General features: G+C 40.7%; 1 protein-coding gene across 1 annotated transcript; it reads left to right on the top strand.

The window, feature by feature from the left end:
* Positions 1-8: 8 nt before the first annotated feature.
* On the top strand, positions 9-9,397 carry LOC141779885 (trypsinogen-like protein 3). The gene is made up of 6 exons (XM_074654932.1): positions 9-178; positions 3,669-3,796; positions 3,887-4,028; positions 5,095-5,351; positions 7,907-8,043; positions 8,200-9,397. Exons 2-6 carry the CDS (start codon positions 3,757-3,759, stop codon positions 8,380-8,382), a joined length of 759 nt encoding a protein of 252 aa, XP_074511033.1. The 5' UTR covers positions 9-178; positions 3,669-3,756; the 3' UTR covers positions 8,383-9,397.
* The last annotated feature ends 13,336 nt before the right edge of the window (positions 9,398-22,733 follow it).

Genomic DNA, 22,733 nt, shown 5'->3' with positions numbered 1-22,733 from the left:
ATCTGCAACGAGGCACCGCGCTTTTATCAGCGGAGGCAGCACCAGAACAGAGGCTTCTGTCGCAATTAATAATGGATGAAAAGAAACAACATGTAATATGTGAGCGCAGAGGAAACCGACAGAGATGAATAAACAACAAAGACTGAGGTTTCTTTTGAGGATTCTGACAAGCGGTGATGTAAGGATGTTGTGATTTTTAATTAGTGCATAAATCTACAACATGTGGCCTCTTCTGAAGCTACAACCAAAACAAACACGAGAGATACATTTGCTTTCAAGCTTCATCTTGTTTAGTTGATCCAAAAGATATATACGGTAGCAGACGGACGCAGGACAAACTACACATTTCTGCGTATTTTAAGGACTACTAACACTTCTGAAAAAACACTACTGCTACTATACAAGCAATATAATTATACACACCAATGACTTAGATATAGTGCCACATGCAGATCCTTGTGTTTGCAGCCAATGCTGATATTTGTATCCAGATCTGGATCGATTTGAGAAGCACTCTGCGTTTGATATCAAAATTTGTGTCAAATGTTTCCTCTCATCTGCCGACTGTGATCAGATTTGGCTTTGACACTAATATGATTTCATCTGCAGCTGCTGCACAACAGAGAAAAACTAATTCTCTTTGGCGAACAAAACCTAAAACTTGTCCCTGACTTTTTACAAAATATGGTTTGATTATTTGGATTCCAATCTCAGCTTTGATTTGGGTGCATTTACATCTTTAATTAGAGCTCGTCATTTTAATGCATTCAAGAGCTGTCACACCTAAAAGGCATGCTACTTTAAAATGAGTGTATTAGGGCCGTCAAAGTTAGCACAATATTAAAACGGAATGCAAATCTGTTTTAACGCGACTAATTTCTTTAACCCATTAATACAACTTGTGATTTTTAGGCTGTAGCGGGCTCAGTTTTAAAGCTAGAGTGAATAAACTGGTGTCATATGGAACGAGAAAACCATGTCATATTAGCTTGTCACTAAGGACAAACTCCAAACTTATGCTAAATTTTGGCGAGGAAAAACTAACATGGCCATTTTCAAAGGGGTCCCTTGACTTCCGACCTCATGATATGTGAATGAAAATGGGTTCTATGGGTACCCACAAGTCTCCCCTTTACAGACATGCTTTATGATACTTTATCTGCTTTATATAATTTATGATAACCACATGCAGTTTGGGGAAAGTCATAGTTAAGTCAGCACACTGACACACTGACAGCTGTTGTTGCCTGTTGGGCTTGAGTTTGCCATGTTATGATTTGGGCATTTTTTTTATGCTAAATGCAGTACCTGTGAGGGTTTCTGGACAATATTTGTCATTGTTTTGTGTTGTTAATTGATTTCCAATAATAAATATATACATACATTTGCATAAAGCAAGCATATTTGCCCACTCCCATGTTGATAAGAGTATTAAATGCTTGACAAATCTCCCTTTACTGTCAACAGACATAAAAAAAATCCATATCCGCTATATTTTTGGGAATAAAATGTTCTATAAATAAGACTATGAATGATATGACCTCTGTAAAAACCTTCAAAATATAGTTAGGAATGAAAGTTTGGTGAATGTAAGTGCTACTGAAGTATCAGAAAATTTTTTTTTTTAGAAAACTGCCTTTAAAGATATGGATTGTACAATTCAATACATTTTGCAAGACACCATATGTGAATAGGGTAAAAATAATAATAACATATCACCTTGAAACTTTTCCAGTTGATTACTTACATTAAGACAATAATTTTTTCATTTTACAAGTGTTTTGAAATTTCATGTTTATAATATGCAAATGAGGCATTAACTTGTGTTAACTTTTTTGTGAATTTAGGAGAAATCTACAGACGCAAATAGACAAAGTGAAGTAAAATAAACACCTAAATGTGTATTGTGGATGTTTTCCTCCCAGGATTTGTGTGTCTCACTTTCAGCAATATCATGGAAAGAATGATCTTTGAACAGAACAGAATGAATTGATTACTCAGTGTAACATGCTTAAAGACTGCTCTTGTTCATACGACGCATAACTGTTAACTTGACAATAGCAAGACTGGAATAAAGATTACGGCTTCACACCTTCGACTCACTCTCTGATAAGAAGGCAAAACGCACACTACAACGGCTACTTTTATGATTGTAGCAATATTTATTGTTGGGTCACCTGTGCTCAGTACATTACTCTGCACATCAATGTCATGACTTAACCAATTTATTAGGAGTTGAATTACAAGCTGTGTATGACTGGGTCAATAAAAACAACATGAATAAATCAATGATCATTAGAAACAGAGAGATTATCAAATAGTCCCCAGCTCTGCTGTTCTCTCTCCTGCTGAAACCAGATTAGATGTGCAGTCTGCTTGTTTTCATGATGAAAGCAATATTTTCTGGTAAATCTTTTTCAGTCTGGTCAATCCCACTTGATATGTGGATAAATGACTTGTGATGATTAGTTATCCCCCAGACCCAAGACTTAGCTTTTAAAACATACAGCTATTTACAGAACTTCTGTGGAGTAGAATAAGTTACCCAACAGTATTAGAGAATCTAAAAACTGCCTTCACGTTTACCTAAAGCATCATATGACTGAACACAATACGTGTTTTTCCTCTTGTAGTCTTATTTTGTCATGAATATTATGGACATCTGTTGCGTATTGTTGTAATTATCAGCTTTGTTTTCATTATCCATTTATAGTTTTGGACCTTGCTTTCGTGGTTGTAATGTTTTATTTGAACATCTGGACCTCATGAAGATTAGTAACTGCTATGGCTGAAGCTAATGGGTGACCAATTACATAAATAAAATAAATAAACCGGCTGTGCTCTTTGTATAAAAAACAAACAACGGAGGAAAGAAATTATTGCAAAACATTAATAATTCATGAGGTTTTGGGAGGCGTTTGGGGTCAAATTAATCATTTAGTCAAAAGTGTTCACTGTCCACAAAACATACGATCATTCAAAAATGTGAGTACCACAATTTTTACTTAGATCAATAATAAAAAACTGAACTCATGAAATGTTTATCAGCTTTGAGAGTGCATAAAAAAGTCATTATTTATCAATGGACAAAAATGATTTCCAAACATCTTTTTAGACTCAAAAGGGAAGGGAACACTATTAGCAGATATCTTGGTTTCCCAGAAGGGCAGCGGAGGTTGTGCAATCTGTGATATTTTAAGACAAGCCTTTTAAAATTGCATCACGGTGAAATATTAACTTTATAAACAGCAGTGGGCATAACATCTCCACTCGTATCTCCTTTATTATTACTTCTCGTGGTGCTACAACAGCTTTGATCATTTATCTATGACACCGTTTTTCATTTTAGAGTGCACTTAATACAGACGAGCCATAAAAAATGGCTTTAATATATCCCGCTAAGCCAAAAGAATCTTTGCACAGCAGATTTTTGCTATGAAAAAGACATAAACTTCACAGAAACTGTAACTGGAATCTATTATGTCTGAACAATATCTCACATACGTATACCGTAAATGAGGGTTCCTACACAAGGTGTGTCCCTCTAACTGAACGTATTGTCAAGCGTAGGTGTTGATAATGTCTCTGATAAGGTTATCACAAAGGTTGGACTGGAAATGATGCTGGACAGTAATAAAGTAGTCTGTTCCTCCCACTGTCCACTAAAGAGTTTGCAGGTATAAAGACTCCAGACTCATCAAACATCACACTATCAGAGCTACAGAAGTACGCTGCAAAAACAACAGAGATACAACTATGAATCTTCTCCTTCTGGTGGTTGCTTTGGGGCTCGCAGGTACATATTTACCATATCATGTCTAAAATAAAATAAATCAATATTAGAATAGCCGTTTGGTTTCTCTTTGATGTTGTTGGTGTGTTACAGGAGCGTTTCCCCTGGAGGACTACAAGGTGTGCCAGCCTCACTCCAGACCCTGGCAGGTCTATCTGCATGGTGGAGGAGTGTCCTGCAGTGGAGCTCTCATTGACGAGTCGTGGATAGTAACGTCTTTTGACTGTGCACCCAAGTAGGTACTGGTGATTGTTAAAGGAACAGTGTGTAGCATTTAGGGGGATCTATTGGCAGAAATGTAATATAAGGTTAATAAGTATGTTTTCTTTAGTATATAATCACCTGAAAATAAGAATCAGCTTAGTTAGCTTAGAATGAGCTGTTTATATCGACATAGTCGATATAAGAGGGTCCTCTTCACGGAGCAGACCGCCATGTTTCTACAGTAGCCCAGAACGGACAAACCAAACACTGGCTCCAGATTGGGCCATTCACGTTTTCACATCTGCCACTGTAGTTCTCCTACACGCTTGGCAAGTTTCAGTTGGTTGGAATCTGCAACCTCACCGCTAGATGCCGTCCAATCCTACACACTGTACCTTTAAAGTCAGAATTTTCTGTGTCTTGTTGGTGAGACGTTTTTATGACTGTCACGCTTGTAAGAGACAAAAGAAAACACTTAATATAAAAAGTTGCTTTTGTTTTGGTTAAGCCGTATTTTCATCCTAATAGCTGCACTGCAATTTAATGTGTGTCCAATTTCCCCAAAGTATCAGCAGTAAAATCTAATTTGAGTTTGATAAAACCTGGCTGAGGTGCTTGATATATTCTGCTTTATTAGAATTCAACCATAAAATCAAGCACTTTATTTTTTACCTGTAATTCAAATGCTGTCGCCTTCTCAGCATGACCTTCGGTCTTCAGCTTTTCCAGCGTCTGACACAATTTACCTGAAGAAATAAGAAGCAGAAAGTCATGAATGGGTCGGACATTTTTGTCAGCTGTTTTTATAATTTCGTAGCACCGCACATGCAGTGCTATTACATCTTAATACATAATGTCTAGAGACATCACTATAATCTGTCTTGACAAGTCACTGAGCAAGGCATGTCTTGGGCAGTCAGTGTTAGAAAGACTTAATATTGTTGAATTCCACTGGTGTTCCTCCTTAATTAAACCACATTCATTAACCTGCTGCTCATGTCTGATTACTGTTCCTCAGTCATGGGTCTGTTTCTGCCTGAGGCCTGAAAGGTCGGCCTGAGCTTAATAAATTAGCCTCTCTTCCTCTGTCCCTGCAGAGCCTACAGCACCGTTGCATCTCTTGGGGAACATGACGTGACTGTGGATGAGGGAACCGAGCAGCACATCTACGTTGCTGATGTAATCGTTCACAGTCCCTACTACCGCTCACCGTTCCACAGCCTCACCATGGTCCGTCTGGCTGAACCCGCCCGCTTCACCCAGCACGTCCAACCCGTCCCTCTGCCCAGCCGCTGCCCACAGCCTGGAGAGACCTGCCATGTCAGTGGCTGGGGATCCACCATCCCAAATCGATGTAAGTGGATTTAAAGGAGCTACTGTGGCTTTTACACCTCATTAACTTGTTGCCTCATTACAATTTAGTATAACTGCAGCGAAGCCAGTGTTCCCTAATCCAGTCCACAAGTTTTCCCTGTCCTACAAGATTTTTACTCCAGTTTTGCTATAAATATCTGATGTAACTAAAGGCCTCCTGTAGAGCTGTTCTTGTAATAGTTGTTTTACATTCGGAGTTTCTCATCAAAATGCATTATGTGCATCTTTGAAGCCGGAAAAACATGTCAAATGCATTCGTACAATCTTTTTTGGAATGTTTTGAAACCTGCTTTGACTCTAAGATACAATGGAGATGAAAATTTAAACAGATCTCAGTGACTGTTTTTTTCAGTAGAAAATATACCCATGAGAATTGTTGACAGGTAATTCTGTGGATTATCTATTCAGCTCCATTATATCTGGAAAGAGATGTTGAATTTGAATGCGTTTTCTTAAATGCTGTGTGCAACAAATTAAATTCAAGTCATCTACAAACCCTGGACATAAAAAACCCTAACTATCTGGATGGATAGATACCACTAGAGCACTGGTTCCCAATCTGGGGTTTCCAACCCCCACTAGGGGTCGCCAAAGCTTCACGGAGGGTGTGTTAGAAAACTTTAAAAAAAAAATATACAGATGGCCTACATCTCAGCATTTCATTCATTTATTTGAAGAAAACTAAATTAATTTTTTTTTTTTTAAAGTTTGGATTATTTTTTTCAGATATAAACAGGATAATGGCACGGTGAAGACCGGAACACAAGTTCATTCACAGAGCATTCCCTCTCTGCTAAACAACCTCGCCCTGCATTAGAAAAGTACGCAGTTAAAACAACTTAAGAGCAACTTAACAGAACAGTGGCTCAGCGTCAGGGAGAAGAAAACACTGGATTTTTAAAAAAAGAAGCCTATTAAGTATGTCTGATTGGGGAACCACTGCACCAGAGAGTATTTAGAAAATAGGGATTTTAGTAGTAATTTGGGTGAACTGACCCTTTACATAGCCTGGGAGGGGAAAAATGTTAATCTCTGTGACTCATGAAGTACTACAACACAATAATACCCCAAATATGCTGTCTGTGTTGTTATCCATCCATTATCTGTAACCGCTTATCCTATTCAGGGTCGCAGGGGGGCTGGAGCCGATCCCAGCTGACATTGGGCGAAGGCGGGGTACACACTGGACAGGTTGCCAGACTAACACAGGGCTTGTCTGTGTTGTTGACAAAATCTTTTTAGTACTGTAGTTGAATTTATGATTTTCTAAACAATGAAAACCCTGTCCATGGTGGTTTATATTGTATAACTACAGTAACTTGGGGTGCCCTGGTAGTTCACCTGGTAGAGTGGACGGCAGGCGCCCCATGTAGTAAGACTGAAACCGGGTATCATGCCAAAGCGTGTTATAAACCCGCCTGTCAACCAGAGGATAGTGTGTCAGTGTCACATTTTGCCTCGCAGAGACGTGAATATTACACGTCATTAATGTATCTTACAAAACAAAACACCGATATCGAACACCGATCACCTGGTTGAAGCATTATTATGTCATTTATATACCTTTTCATGCAACCGGGCTGAAGGCCTTAGCAGCGGCCCTGGTTCGAATACGACTGGTGGCCCTTTGCTGCATATCGTCCCCTCTCTCTCTCTCCCTTGCCTTGCTATCTTCAGCTGTACCATCTAATAAAAAAGGCAACCCCCCACAGTGTTGCCTTGTTGAAATACTTGCTGTTATTTGCCGCAATTAGTTCTTATATAGTGCTCTTTAAAATAAATGCATATGAATGACACCAGGGCACCACTTACTTTACAGCAGGAAGCATTTAGCAGAAATGTAGACTCAATAAAGAGACAGAAATACAAAATATACAACTATTACTTTTACATTTTCATCATGTTGGATTCTGATAAGCAGGTGCATTTACTTGCTAAAGAGCTCATCAATATTCTGGTCATTGCAACGCTAACAAGGCATGAACATTCTGTTTTAATAACGGCAAAAAAAAAAATGGCTTTCTTTAATCATAGCCGTTTCTAATTGCCTTTCAAAATGCCCAGTCAGTGATCAGGACTAATTAAAAGAGGTAGACCTTGAAAATAGTATTTACTCAAGGTTTAAACCTTAATGCTCCGGTGTAAGAAGTGGTAATGCATAAAAATGGGAAGTAATCCATGGAGCTGAAGAGGAGGAGGAAGAAAGGGTTTGTGGCAGATTGATTGAGTGATGCCACAGAATATATCACGATGATTAAATTGGACTTATGTTACAGATTCAGATGAGATATCTATGATAGTTTGAATTAGGGCTGCGAGATTTTGAGAAAATATGTAATTGTGATTATTTTGACTGACATTGCAATTGCAATATGATTTGCAATATTAGAGTGAATGATAATTCTCATTTTCATTGAAATGATTATGGTGTAATTTTTTTCAAATTGGTGTAAATTGCAATTTCGATTAATTGTGCAACCCTAGTTTGAATGAATCAGAGTAATAATAACCCACCTTCTTGTTGTTTGGAAACAGATGAGCCTTCTCCACGCCTGAAGTGTATAACTGTGCCTGTTGTGGATGACCAGACTTGCGTGAACACGTTCCCCGAGTTCCTGTTCTGGAGCCCATTCATGGTCTGTGCTGGACAAGCAAACACAGATAACTGCCTGGTGAGCAACCCAAAACAAATACTGGTGGATCACACTGCCTTATTTCTCTGCTTCCCACAGCATTTTCATTTCATTTTACTTCACCTACTAACTTGCATACATTTCCCAAGAACACCCACTACAGAGTCTCCTATTCTCTCCCCTCTCTCTCTCCAGCGTGGTCGTGGCAGCGTGATGGTGTGCGATGGCAAGCTGCAGGGCGTGCAGTGGTTCAATCACGGCTGCAGAAACCCAGCTGACCCCACCGTCTACACCAAGCTGTGCATGTACAACAACTGGATCAGCGATGTGATGGACAGCTACGTGCCAATTGAAACCACTCCAATGATGACGACATGAGGCAGCAGAGAGAGACATGTATTCACAGATTAAATGTAAACACTATATAAAACATTATCATAAAAAACTAGGCTGCAACACAAGGTTTAGGGGTTGCCCTTTCAGCCAATTAGGCAAGACGTAGCACTATTGCATTCGGTAAAAGTGATACTCTAGGTAACATAAATACCTATAAGTATTCATGAACATTATGCAGCAGTCTCAAATCATGCAAATCCTACGCTTAGCTGCAATAAGCAAAAAAATCTGTATGCAAATTCAAAACTGTAGATATAAACAACAACAACAACAAAAAATAAAATGTCAAGTGTTCCGACACTTTATGTTTTATTCATGAATTTTAGTGCGCCCTCTGTGATTCCTCCTCTTTCCTCATTTGTTTCAGCAAAAAAAGTTTCCACAGCTGGCTAATAGCTGCTGCTAATTAGCTCAGTTTTTTTTATATCATAATTCCACACATGCTGCTGTGTGTGTGACAGGGACAGTGAATTAGACATGACAGCGGATGTCTGTGTTGTTCCACATGTTGAACACTAAAACCACTGCATGTTGTGACTGATGGGTACATCTTGACTAAAGAACTAGCAGCTTTTTTAAAAATTTGTGAGACGAGTTGATGTTCTGACAACAAACAATAAATGAGGACAGTGTCAAAAATGGTACTTAAAGCTGCTCTAATCTATATTTTTATGTTAACAATAGATCAAGAACTAATATGTAATAGCTAGACAGCTATGAGCATTTTTTAGCTCATTGTTTTGGTTTTATAGCTCGCAACTTTAATGGTTTGATTCACTCTCCCAGCACCAAATAGCAGACAGACAAAGTTAGCGACTAGCTCAAGGGTGTCCAATTTTTTTTCCCTTGGAGGGCACAATGAAATGAATAATGTTGCTCCCTTTCCTGAATATGTAAATAGGCAACTGTTTGCTAACAGGTTTGCCATATTACAGCTTGTTCTTCTGCTCCCAAGTGGCCAAAAAGATTAAATAATGGAGGTCTAATCATTTTAAACTTAAGAATTTATCATTTTTCAGTGACTTGGTCAACATAGATAATAATGTCAGTATCAGCAAACTGACCTTTAAGTTTTACAAGTGTGTAGATGCCATTTGTTTTTTTGCAAATAATAGAAATTATATTTTAGAATGAAACTCTTCTTATTAAATTTAATAACAATCAAATCAAGTCAAATAAAGCGAACCTGTTAATGAGGTGTACCTGGGAATTCTGCATCATGCAAAAGCTCCCATTTGACAATGAGTGAGCAGCATTAATGTGAAGCACCACTAGATGGGGGTAAAGCCCAATGATAAAGAAACACATGATGCCAAAGTCCCAAAGAGAGAGAGAGAGAGAGAGATTTTGCTCATGACAGCGTGGACAGGTGACATAAATCTTACATTCTTTGCGAGGTTTTGTGTGAACTCTGATCTGAGCTCTGAGCTCCGCCACGACACCATTATGTTCGCAAAAATATGTCGTAGCAATAAACACGTGGATCTAATGCAACTTTACCGACACACTACCGAGTACAAAGGAACTGGAGAACACATGGGGGAGTTAGAGGCACACACACACACACTGCATGCATACACAAAAACAAATACACAAGTGCACACACACACTTACATGCAAAGTGACTGACAGCTGTGTCCATAATCACCCAGGCAGCTGAACATAGGGGCCACTCCGCCATCTGTTCCCAGCATTTCTCTCCTGTTCCCCCTTTTCTCCCACCTCTGCGGGAGACAGAGGACACACTGAGGGGCTGACTTTAGTAACAGGGATGTCACTTTAGAGAGCAATGTGATCTTAATTGCCCTTGTTTGTTTTTCTTTCAATTTTGATAGCCATCGTTTATAATTCTGATGGATTTGACTCAAACCAATTAAATGTAATAGCTACTGTGTGAGTAATTTCTAGCTTTTGTAATCGATACAATAGACATTTCACTCATTCCCTCAGGCAGGACACCCAATACAGCAGAATTCCTGTGGGATTTCCCCCAAATCCCTTCTTGGTCTCTTTGTATACTGAAGACCAAATGATCTGCAGTTTGTTATGGCGTGTAGTATGTGGTCTACGTCCCTCCAGAGAAGGCGTGGTTTCCTGATTTACCAGGCTGCTTTGGAGAATCTAAAGCATCTCTCTAATAATTTCCACCTGAACTCTCCGGTAATTGAAAAGGGTTATCTCATGTGCTTCTGCAAACACCACAGCCCATTTCCTTCCTGTAATTTCTAGCTGGAATTCAACCTTTCATTTCCTCTGCAAATAAAGTGAGTCAAAGCCATTCAATAAGGTTAAACAGTGATATGCAGTAAAGTAGAGCCTGAGATATAACAGATAACAGGACTAAGAGTCTGCTAGCGGCTCTGTGAAGCTGTATTTAGGCACTGTAGTGCTTTGTGCTAAATGCTAAAGTCAGCATGCTTACATGCTCACAATGACAACGCTAACACGCTGATGTTTAGCAGGTAGAATGGTAACCAAGTTCCCATCTCCTGAGGGGAACATGATTGCTTACACCAAATTTTGCTGTTGAGACATTTCACTCAAAATCACCAACACGTTCTGACACTTTGTTAGGATCCCTCGGCGTCACATTACGGTCGCAGTAAACACGTGGTTAACGTTGTGAATTCAAACAAAAACGCTTGATGAGGCAACAAAACTACTCATTACACGCCGTTGTTGAATACTCGATTCTAATTGGTTAATCACAGCGTTCTGCAGTATGTTATTTCTTTATAGCAGACCATTGCTATGTATAGCAGACCGTTGATGGGCGCAGTTCTGATGTCGGACTCTGGCGAACCGTTTTTGTGTAAAATTATTGATTTCTTAAGTTAGTAGCGGTGTAATAAGCGGGATAATGTACATCTAGCGGGTCATTGTTGTGAAAGAAACCCCCTGAGGGCGATTGTTTCTTTCACAACAATGACCGGCTCGCTGTACATTATCCCTTACTTAGTTAGGTTTAGGAAAAGACCTCATGGTTCAGCTCAAAACTATTACGTTTGCAAAGTAAAAATCAAACTTAACGTTGTGAACAGGGAACATGAACGAACAGCTGATTGTAACGTGAAAGTGAGACTTAACACACGGGACACGAACAGCGATCTCCTGGATGAAAGCCTTGTGTTTGTTGGACCCATCCACCTCCCCTCCCGACTGCCCGGTGTGTGTCTTTTCGCTCTTTAAACTACATCACCACAGCACTTTCTCTGAGCGTTTACTGTTGCCGCGGATGGGTTTACACTATAGTTAATGGAACGCCTGGTGCGTCTCATACTGGTGCTAAAGGATGCCTCGTGTGTCGGTATCCAGCGCTGACGGCCGTGACAAAGCGTCTGTATTTGATGCCCTGGGAATGAGAACAGGGCTGAAGAGGAACATGATTGTTTGCACTAAATTTTGCGGTAATCCATCCAATAGCTGTTGAGACATTTCAATAAAAAAAAAATCACACATGTAAACTTCATGATGGTGCTACAGGAAAAGTCAAGGAGATCATTGAAGTCTTTGAATGTCTCATGAATGTCTGTCCAAATTTCAAGGCAATCCATCCAATAGCTGTTGTTGAGATATTTCAGTCTGGACAAACTGACTAACCGTCAGAGAGACATCCCTAGAGCCATGCCGCAAGCATGGCTAAAGCCCACACTTTATTACAGAATTATAAATGCTTTTAAAAGGTAGCCACACTCAGTTCAACAAATTACTAAGGATTGATTAACTGTCTACTACATCCTAGCTCAACATTTCTCTGCCTAATGGCCCAAAAGGATGTCTCAATCTCTTCGGGGCCTGTGAGAAAAAGGAAAATCTTTACTTTATAACAATAAGTCTTGACAAGCAGCATAGTTGTGTGTTTTTCTCTCTAGAAAGACAGATGCATTCAAAATTGCACATTGAGCCTTGGCCTGTGGGGGTCAGATGCATCTTCCTAAACTCCCACTCAGAATTTAATGGACCAGCATTATCAGAAGTTGTAAAGATAAGATGACCTCGGTGGTCGGAGGGATTTTTATGCCCTGGAATAAATTCTAGCCACAAGTCCCTCTGAGCTCTCTTCTCTTCTGCATTTCTGTTTCTACCCTTCAGACAAACATGCACATACTGTATACAGATTGACTGTGAAGCACTATCTCTCTCTCTTAGCCCAGTTAGTCATAATATGCTTACGTTTATTAATGGTTAACCATCACTCTTTTCTACCTCCCTCCCTGCTTCCAACTTACTGTAAATTATTTTGTAATTTCTAAATGTCCTCCCTTCAACCTTCTTTCTCTCTATTGGCTTTCATAACTCAGGCATGCATGCGCAGCCCATATCGAAAACAAATACCATCCTCACTTGCCCAAACACCGTGGCATAACCTGATTAATGAGGGAATTAAAATGAACGATGATCCATAGGGGGAAATCTTTTTCCTGCGGTGTGACAGTGCTTATCAGTGGTTGGTACAATATCTGTAGAGTAAACGTGAGGCATCTCCCCTCCCTTCTCCCTTCTCCCATCTCCCTCCATCGCTCTGTTTCTCTGGCAAACTGTCGCCATCACTCATCACCGGCTTACATTCCCAGCATTCCCCTGTGGCACCTGGCTCATGAGAGAGGAAAAGTGACGAACACAAACGCACCTTCGCAAAACTGAGAGATAGTGCACACCGCGCACACACACTCATCCCTCCATCGCACACTTCTTTTTCTTCCAAACAACTGACAGGTCTTTTCACAAAGATGTAAATGAAGACGGGGAGGTGACTTACATTAGCGCAGGTCTGTGCATGTGTGTGTGGGTATATACTGTATGTGTTTCTGTTCACTGGGCTAATGGCTCATTGAGAAGAGAACAGGCCAAGTCAATCACGCCGGATCTCTCCCCGTCGTCCCATTGAGACCTGCGGCTCATCAGGGGAGATAATTAGACTGAAGAGCTTTAATGATACTAGCCTAATAGCTACAAGAGCACACTGTGAGGCAGCAGTGTGTACATGTGCATGTGGGAGGCAGTGAGTGTAAAGGTGTGGGATGTGTTTCTGGGAGGCAGTAAGTGAGTGAATAAGTGATTAAAATGATGTTTTGTTAACACATGTGTTTATGTGTGTGTGTGTGTGTGTGTGTGTGTGTGTGTGTGTGTGTGTGTGTGTGTGTGGATGATGATAATGAATACTGGTAATGGTAATGGTAAATGGACTAGCAATTATATAATGCCTTTCTAGTCTTCCGACCACTCGATGCGCTTTTACACCACATTTACCCCATTCACACACATTCATACACTGATTGCCGTCATACAAGGTGCCATCTGCTCATCAGGATGTAAACTAACACTCATGGTACAGCCTTCGGGAGCAATTTGAGGTTCAGTATCTTGCCCAAAGACACTTCAACAGGCAGACTGGAGCTGGGGATCGAACCGCCGATCTTCAGATTAGTTAGTGGACGGCCTATATTATGGCTATCACCCCCCCACACACACCAATGCGGAGTCTTAAGCCTGGTGTAGTGGTTAAGCCGTAGTGAAGCCGGTGCGAGGTGTGTGTGCCAGAAAATTACGTCATTGCGCTTGTGGCGCCGCTTGGATGTGCACCTCTGAATTTTTAGAACTACGCGCCCACTGTGCACACTGCGCCCTTCATTTCAGGGAAGACTGAAATCTGGCAAAGCAGGTTCGCCTGTACAGACATCTCTACAACTGTTCATTGAGACACAATGACGAAAGCTTGCTTTTTGATGCAGACTGTGAAAGAATATGAGAGAAGAAGTGTCATGCAAAGAGTGGTAACCTGAGGGGAAGCACAGAGAGACTAAGTATAATTTTAAGTTGGAGGTAAGCGACCATAGTAATTACAGTACACAATTGCAATGTTTGGCAGTACGATGGTGTTTACTACTGTTGCCTACTTTCCTTTCCGGTAACACTCATTGACTTCTTGCTTATCCACAGTATATTTTGTTTGTATGCCCCCTGAGTATACAGTATTGCAACAAACAATGCGTTGGGCATAAACGCCTCTGTGCATGTTCGTAGCATGCGCCATCTACAGAGGCCCGCACCACGGTGTCTCGTGAGTATAAACAAGCTTTAAGCCCCGTTTCCACCGCAGGGACTTTTGAGGAACCTTTTGAGGAACTCATTGCATTAAGACTGCAGGGACCAGGGTCTAAACAAATTTCTGGGACATTTTATGGGGCCTTTTTACCCCCCAAAAGGCCCTGGTCAGGGGGTAGTACTTTCTGAAAGTACAGGAACGTTTGGGTGGGGTTTGCAGGGATGACAAACGCTGATTTGTAATAAACACACACACAGCGCCACTACTTCAATGGCTTCAACTCGTGTACTGCTTCATTTATAAACAACGAAGACCTCTATTATCGATTTAAGAACATTTTAGGATGAGGAGAGAACACTTTTCTTTGTTTGAGACAACACAGGCAACAATGGGCGGAAGAAAAGTTTAGTTCCTTGAAAAGTGGGCCCAGGACAAAAATTACCAGGAACTTCTCGGTGGAAATGTGCCTTTAGAGGTTGTGTGCGTCAGGGTTGATACGTACAACCTGCTCAACTGTAGTACTAACTATGGGGGAGGGAGTGGGCGAAAAGCGGTATAACACTGAGTGAGGGATTGTGTGTGTGTGAGAGACACACAAACACACACACACATAAATACAGATAGAGGTGGGGGAGGCATTATGCATTCATATTGGAAATTGCTGTGAATTTAAATGAGCATGTGCACTTTGGTGGACACAAGCTGTTTAGTAAATGCAGTTGCAAAGTGCATTGCAATGCCATGAGTGCTGGGGGGGTGGACACATTAGTGGGAACATTTGATGCTATACAGTATAGCTTCACTTCCAATACATCAATCTAAAGCTGCAAAAAAAGAATGCTATAGAACTACATTGACCCTATCTGACACATTGAACATAAACTTTAACATTAAGAATAATATTTATTATATTCGGTACGAATGTACTGTTTTTTTTTCCATTCACACTTGAATTGCTTAAATTTCCTATAAAGTAAAGCCAGAAAAACAGAATAGAAAAGAAAAGCAATATAAGGCGGGATGTATTTTTTTTCGAAATAAATCAAATTCATCCTGCAAGGAAACCTGATTCTTCCAAGATGGAGGTTACCTGACAAATCATTTAGCCAATGCTGTGCTGAAGGTGTTTCAGATTTGCCAATGCCGCAGCATAGTTTCTTTGCTGTTATTAGGCAGAAGGCTTGCAATAAACTGTCTTTAAAGGCAGGGTGGGCGATCTTGAGTAACTAGCAAGAGTACATTAGACTTTTAAAAATGATCCAGCCAAAAAAACGGGCCCATTTTCCCCAATGAATGTAGCTAGCAGCACTAGAGTGCACAGGCAGAGTGCACGTAGGTAGACAGACAGGTAGCCTGTCCAATCATTTCATTCGGCCCCCAATGTAATTATTGGACGGGTTTATTACAGTCCTGCGACAGCCACAGATTTCTTGTTTTTGTCAGTGCATTTGATTTATTGATTGCTGTTAGGATTTAATGAGAATTTTAAATAATATAACAAAAAATGTTTCTAAAATATTTAAACAACCCTGCCTTTAAGGCAAAAGCAATGTTTTCAGTATCTCCAAAATGCCCTAAAATGATCAGCATGGGATCAGGTTGCACTATTGTACCACCACTATGGAAATGAAATTCAAAAAATGTCTTTTGCAGCTTCGAGTTTACTTTTTCTGCACCTTGATTTGTGCGATCCAAATGGGAATCAAGCCTTGGAAGTGAAGGTGCTTTTGTGCCACAAAAACTCCTTCACAGAGAGGATTGAGAGAACACTCAAAATGTCTCACTCACACACACACACTGAAAATGTCTCACAGACACACACACACACACGCATTTTCAGTAATGGTTTTCACAAAAAAGGGGCCACAGCTACAAAGAAGTAAACCCCACAGGGAATCCATTTGCCTTCCCTTGCAATCATCATACACTTCTCTTAAAAACACTGTGGACCGGCGCCGTTGCCATGGATACACGCCGCTTCATCCCTCCCTCTAACTCTGTCTTTTTTCCAATCTTTCTCTGGAAGACCTGTAATCCCTATAGGTTGGTTAACACCTATGCTACATACCATAACGTGTTGTTTCCTGCAGGTCTTAAAGTGTTTGTATGTGAGGAATGCAGTAAGAAAGAAAGCATCACCTGAGGGCACACTTTACTTCAGGGAGAAATAACACCCAATGATGCTACACAGATAGATACACAGTGCGTAATGCTGTTAACAGCTGCTCACTGCAGTGAACAGGCGATATGGAATGTATACTGTACGTTTCCTCAATACACACACACACACACACACATAACCCCAAGCAGAGAGAGATGTCCCATCGCTAACACCAGGTAAGCCTGACAAACTCCCCTGAGCTAAGCCGGGACTCATTGATAGGTCTGTCACACAGGGGAGAGCGAGAAGTCAACTCGTATATCACTGCAGACCTGGAAACTTCCTGCCTGAAGAAAATGTCATCCACAGAATACTGAAAATGCCACCGACAGCGTTGCTTTTCTGAGAGTTAACAAAAGGTATGTCGGCTGAATGGCTGGCTGATCATAGTTCATCTCAGTGGTCCTATTATAGCCGAGTTTTTCCTGCTTCACGAACATAAAACATAAATAATAAATCATTTGGCGACATTCTCTCTGTACACTGAGCAACAAGATTTCAACAGAAACCCTATGACACGCATCCACCTTCAAAAGTAAAAGATTGTTTTGGTTTTACTGTCAGAATGGAGTTTTTATTCCTGAGAATTGTCATTAAATTTGAAGAATAGACACAACTTGTCAGTGCAAGTAATAGAGTGGAGAGCCTGGGGAGTAAAACATTTACAATAACACACTATTATAGTGAAGGAGCAGTAAACAGGATGATGTAGATTTGGCTGCTTCTTGTTGTTCAAAATACACTGAAAAAAAAAATGCTTGTTACAATGTTACCTTAAGTCAAAATGAAATGGGGCATTTTTGGCATATGAACGACTAAAACCTTCATTCTAATGGATCATGGTAGTGTCTACAAGGGAACCGGCAAACTGGGGAAACTTTTAATTAGGGCTGTCAATCGATTAAAATATTTAATCGCGATTAATCGCATGATTGTCCTTGATTAATTGCGATTAATCGCAAATTAATCAAATTTTTTATCTGTTCAAAATGTACCCTAAAAGGGAGATTTGACAAGTATTTAATACTCTTATCAACATGGGAGTGGGCAAATATGCTTGTTTTATGCAAATATATGTATATATTTATTATTTGAAATCAATTAACAACACAAAACAATGACAAATATTGTCCAGAAACCCTCACAGGTACTGCATTCAGCATAAAAAAATATGCTCAAATCATAACATGGCAAACTCAAGCCCAACAGGCAACAACAGCTGTCAGTGTGTCAGTGTGCCGACTTGACTATGATTTGCCCAAAACGACATGTGATTATCATAAAGTGGGCATGTCTGTAAAGGGGAGAATCGTGGGTACCCAGAGAACCCATTTTCAGGTCAAGGGACCCCTTTGAAAATGGCCATGCCAGTTTTTCCTCACCAAAATTTAGTGCAAGTTTAGAGCGTTATTTAGCCTCCTTCGCAACAAGCTAGTGTAACAAGGTTGTGTTGGAAATTAACTATTTTGTTCACCAGCTACTGTGGCTGTTAGTTTACAAAATCTACCAGCCACTCCATAGATTACCATTGTTTTTTTGGCTGGTGAGGGAAGCAAATTTTTACCAGCATTTGGTTGGTAGCTGGTGCTAATTTCCAACCCTGCTTGTTAAAGAAATTAGTGCCGTTAAAACATATTTGTGTGAATGCATTATTATTGCGTTCACTTTGACAGCCCTGGTTTTAATTAGTTATTTGATGCTATAAAAAGGGGGGGGACGTCATGATTGACAGCTGTGAGTGTCTCTCGCTAACAACCTGTGGCCATACTCAGCTTGTGATTGGTTCATGCGGGTGACTTCGATACCGCGGCTTCAACCCCTCGATCACTACTGCGCAGACTCTGGCTCCAAATGACGTCAAAATCTCAAGGTGGCAGCTCCCGTATGCGGGATATTTTGGCTTCACTTCTGAACAGTGGGAGGAAGAGATGCGTCATCCATCTTTATATACACTCTATTATTGGGACTTATTAGTGAGAGTCGGCACTTAAACTTATCAAAAAATGTCCCGTCTGCCTCATGAACTCGATGCTTGATAATTTGTGTCTTAAACATTTACACTGGGTAAGATGGCTTTTTCTGTTCATTTTTTTTAGTAACAACTTTGTCTGTGCAGCCAACGCCTTCTTCTTCTATGTATTTTGAACAAACTGCTGCTGCCTCACTTATTAATGCATAATTTCCTGTGCAGCAAAGGATTTCAACTTGAAAAGAGACCCGTTCCCCTGAGGGCTAAAACTGGCAAATGTGAAATCTTTTATGAGCCGGGCATAGATTGAATCAATGCTGCGCTACATCTTTTGCCAATAGAGCAAACGTAGCAAAACTAACACTGATTCATAAGAGTGGATTGTTATTTTGAGATATATATATTCTTACAAGACACAGAAAGCACCTTCAAGCAGAATCACAGTTGGACAAATGTCCCCTGATATGACCCCTGACCTCGTTCTTACTGTAGCGTAGCACCTAACCTTTGAAACATAAAACCTGACCCTGGGGTGGCAAAGGTCATGTTCACAAACGCATGTCTTGGCGGCAATTTTCCAAACTATTCTGCGCAGCCAAGCACAAACACAGACATTACACACACACACACACATACTATGGAAAGGTAGGGATGGCGAACACATACAATTAGTCAGGAATGTTAGCCCCACTTGCCCCACCCGTGCTGCCCCTTAGCCTGCAGCATGTGGCTCAGGACAGAAGGACGCCCTCAGACAGCTTTTCATACAGTACAGGTCGTGACCAGAGGACCATAAATATGTCTTGCGATTCACTGAGAGTATTTAAGTTAAACCTGCAGTAGGCAGAATGTTTTTGGCATCACTGGGCAAATTCAATAACAATCTTTCAGCATATTGTAATTCAAGTGTTTTGAGAGATAACTAGACTTCTGTACCTCCTCATGGCTCTGTTTTCAGGCTTTAGAAAATCTAGCCCGTGACGAGAGACTTCAATCCCAATGTTTTCAGAAACATCTTGTAGTGTACGGTTTAGCTGTAAAATGAAAAAATGTGCTCCGGCTGGTGGGCGGTGCTTGGTATTTCCTCAACTGAGCTCAACATGACTGCTGGGTCACAAACTTTCTCATTTTACAGCTAAACAGTACACTACAAGATGTTTCTGAAAACACTTGAGGAAAGAAATATTTAAAGGAAGGAAAATTACAGTAACAGAATATTGATTCATATTTGATCAGCGCTGCATAGTTTGACCGTTTGATCGGAGTTCGTGAGTGATTGACAGCTGCTCAGAGACGGCAGCTCGGCTCTGATTGGCTGTTTTCCTCCTGTCCGTGAAATCTTGCAGATGCCATTAGGAGCACCGGAGGACACAGAGGCACATGATTTATTCAGATTACCTGTCTCATGCACTACTGTCAGGATATAGGGACCATTTTATAAAAAATAACTTTTTCATATTTGCTCCAATTCTACGCACTGCAGCTTTAAGGCTGCTTTGCACAGTTGTACAGAGGTCAAAGTTGTGGAGAATGAGTGTAGGAAGGAAATATATATACTGCACATTTATATAGTGTGAGTATAGACATAACAGGGTGGTAAGAGACAGACAGGGCCAGGCGGTGCAAGGAAGAGGGAGGAGAGTCTGGCGGCTTTAGAAGTAAATAATTTACAGTCACACACACACTTACAGTAGGTACTTACTCTCTCGATCTTACATACACATACCTGTTTTCTGCCGTGTGTGTGTGTGAGGTTATGCAGAGCTATGTCCTCTGATCCAGCATCAAATGAAGTGGACAGGTCTGATAAGCTGATAAGGACGCATGCTGAGAGAAACACCAGGGCCCATCCCTCACACACACACACACACAAAGAGGCGATGCAGGAGAAGGAAAAACCTTGACACAGGTAGACACACTGGCACAGCAGCTGTCAGCGACTAAACGCTAGTGTAGTGTTTTCCATTACTGCACAGAACGGCTTGATAAGACCCTTTTGGCTCTGTAATAAGCAGGACTCTCTCATCACTAGATAGCTGGTAGTTTTTTTTTCTCCATTAAGGTAAAGGAAGCGGGGAAGGTCGTAAGAGCGAATGAACGGTATGAAATAGAAACTGAGGTCAAAAGGGGAGATTGAAAATGGAAAAGAGGGTATAAATGAGGGGGAAAAGAAGACCTATCAAACACTCTCGCCCTTATTCAACACAACAAGCGAAACACACAAAATCCAGTTTATTCCGACAGCGGGAGAGACTCGGGAGAAACGTGAGCAAAAGAAAAAAAAAAAGGACGTCAGGGTGGGATATAATAGCTATGCTCCATTAGTAAGCTAGTGGAGCATATGATAGTAATTATCAGGTGTACTCTTGGGATGCCTTAAGTTGCTCTCACTGTCACTGCTATTACTGTTACAACACACGAGGGAAACAAGCGCGTGTGTGTGGGTGTGCATATGTGATGGAAATCAAAGGGAAGAGATAGAGGAGAGTGGAGGAGCATTGTAAGCTGGCTGAATGATGTAAATGCAACCACTATTTTTCTTGGCTCTGTGTATGCTTGGCCTCAGGCAGGTGTGTATGTGTGTTTTAAGGTGTACTGAGAGTTGGGCAACAAGGTCAAGTGCAAAGAATGTGCAACTCTTTCATTACGCTACGCAACTCAACATGCTTCTAGGTATGTACGAGCCTTGGTATAACACACAAGTACACATTCCAGAGAGGAGTTATGTGTGTGTGCGTAACTTTAACTTCTGTGTGTGTGGATGTGGGGATGCCGCGTTTCTGAGTGTGAATCGTGTGCGTTTTATTCTCCAGACAGCTGCAGTGCTGTAATGTTAGCCAATGGGAGGAGCCTGTAGCATGTACAGAAGTTCTCCAAGGAGCAGCTCTCAACAGCTGCTCTTCAGCTCCTCCGGGCCCTTCTCCCTCTTTCCTCTTCTTTTAACACTGACTTTCTTCTCTGATCCTCTCTCTCTCTCTCTTTCTCTCTATCTCTCTACTGGGCCTTGGGGGATTTTTTTTGCCTATGGCAGTGAATCCAGTGTTTTATGGTGTGTGACTACGTGTGAATGCAAATGCATCTACAACATACAGTATTTTATCACGATCCCGACCAGTATGCCGAAGAACGAGCTCTTGTTGCAGTACATTAGAAGATATTACAGTTAAGTTGATATGATTGGTGGTCTGCTTATCATGCTGTTTTGTTCTTTGACAGGCTGGTTCAATGAGTCTACTCTAGTTTGGAGTTTTTTAACTGGGGTTGTATGAAGTACTTATTCATAGTCAGTGTATTACCTACAGTGAATGGCGATCAGCACACCCCCTTTGGAGAGAGAGACAGAGTACCAGCGAGGAAGCAGTGGGTAACTTCCGGGTCTGAAAAGTGAAGCCAATGGAGAAGTGACTTAAACTTGCATTCTTTCTGATAGCCAGCAGGGGGCGACTCCTCTGGATGCAAAAAGAAGTCTGACTGTATTAGAAGTCTATGAGAAAATGACCCTACTTCTCACTTTATTAATTATTGCAGTAAACATTGTAAACATGAGTTTATGGTCTCAATCGCTAGTTTCAAGTCTTCTTCAATACAGCATGATGTTGCATTGTATTCTGGTGCAGTATGGTGCTGCTATTGTGTCTGGAGAAACTGAAATTGTTTCCTCTGCTATGACGGATTTCCTTCAGTGTGAACGTTGGTGGCAGCAGTTGATGGACTAGACTACTGACAAAACCTAATTATCTCCAATGTTTTAGAATGAGAAAAGAATAAAAATGTCATTAGGAATTAATAACATTTTGAAATTTCCAAACAATGTCCACAAAGGCAAAGGACAACAGACAACATTTTACAGCATTTTGGAATGAACAGTTAGAAATAGTCCTGACCTTGTGTTTTCAATGGTTTAACTGAATCTTGGAGTTGACTTCAGTCTGACATGAACAATCTAAATGACCTTTGACCCTTGTGAATTAACTCACACACCACATGATGCCACTAACTTAGATTAACTCAGAGATAGTGAAGCACATAAACACAGCAGCTCTCAATCTCATATCACATTCTTGCTTCCACACATCAATGCAACGTATTTATAGTTGTTTTTAAACTCTTTAGTTTATAAACCCAGCTGGAACTTCCATCCCCCTCTGCTGTATTCG

Source organism: Sebastes fasciatus, chromosome 12 (assembly GCF_043250625.1).
Source record: "Sebastes fasciatus isolate fSebFas1 chromosome 12, fSebFas1.pri, whole genome shotgun sequence".
NCBI lineage: Eukaryota > Metazoa > Chordata > Actinopteri > Perciformes > Sebastidae > Sebastes > Sebastes fasciatus.
The sequence above is the reverse complement of the archived record's forward strand: the minus strand, read 5'-3'. Positions and strand labels throughout refer to the sequence as shown.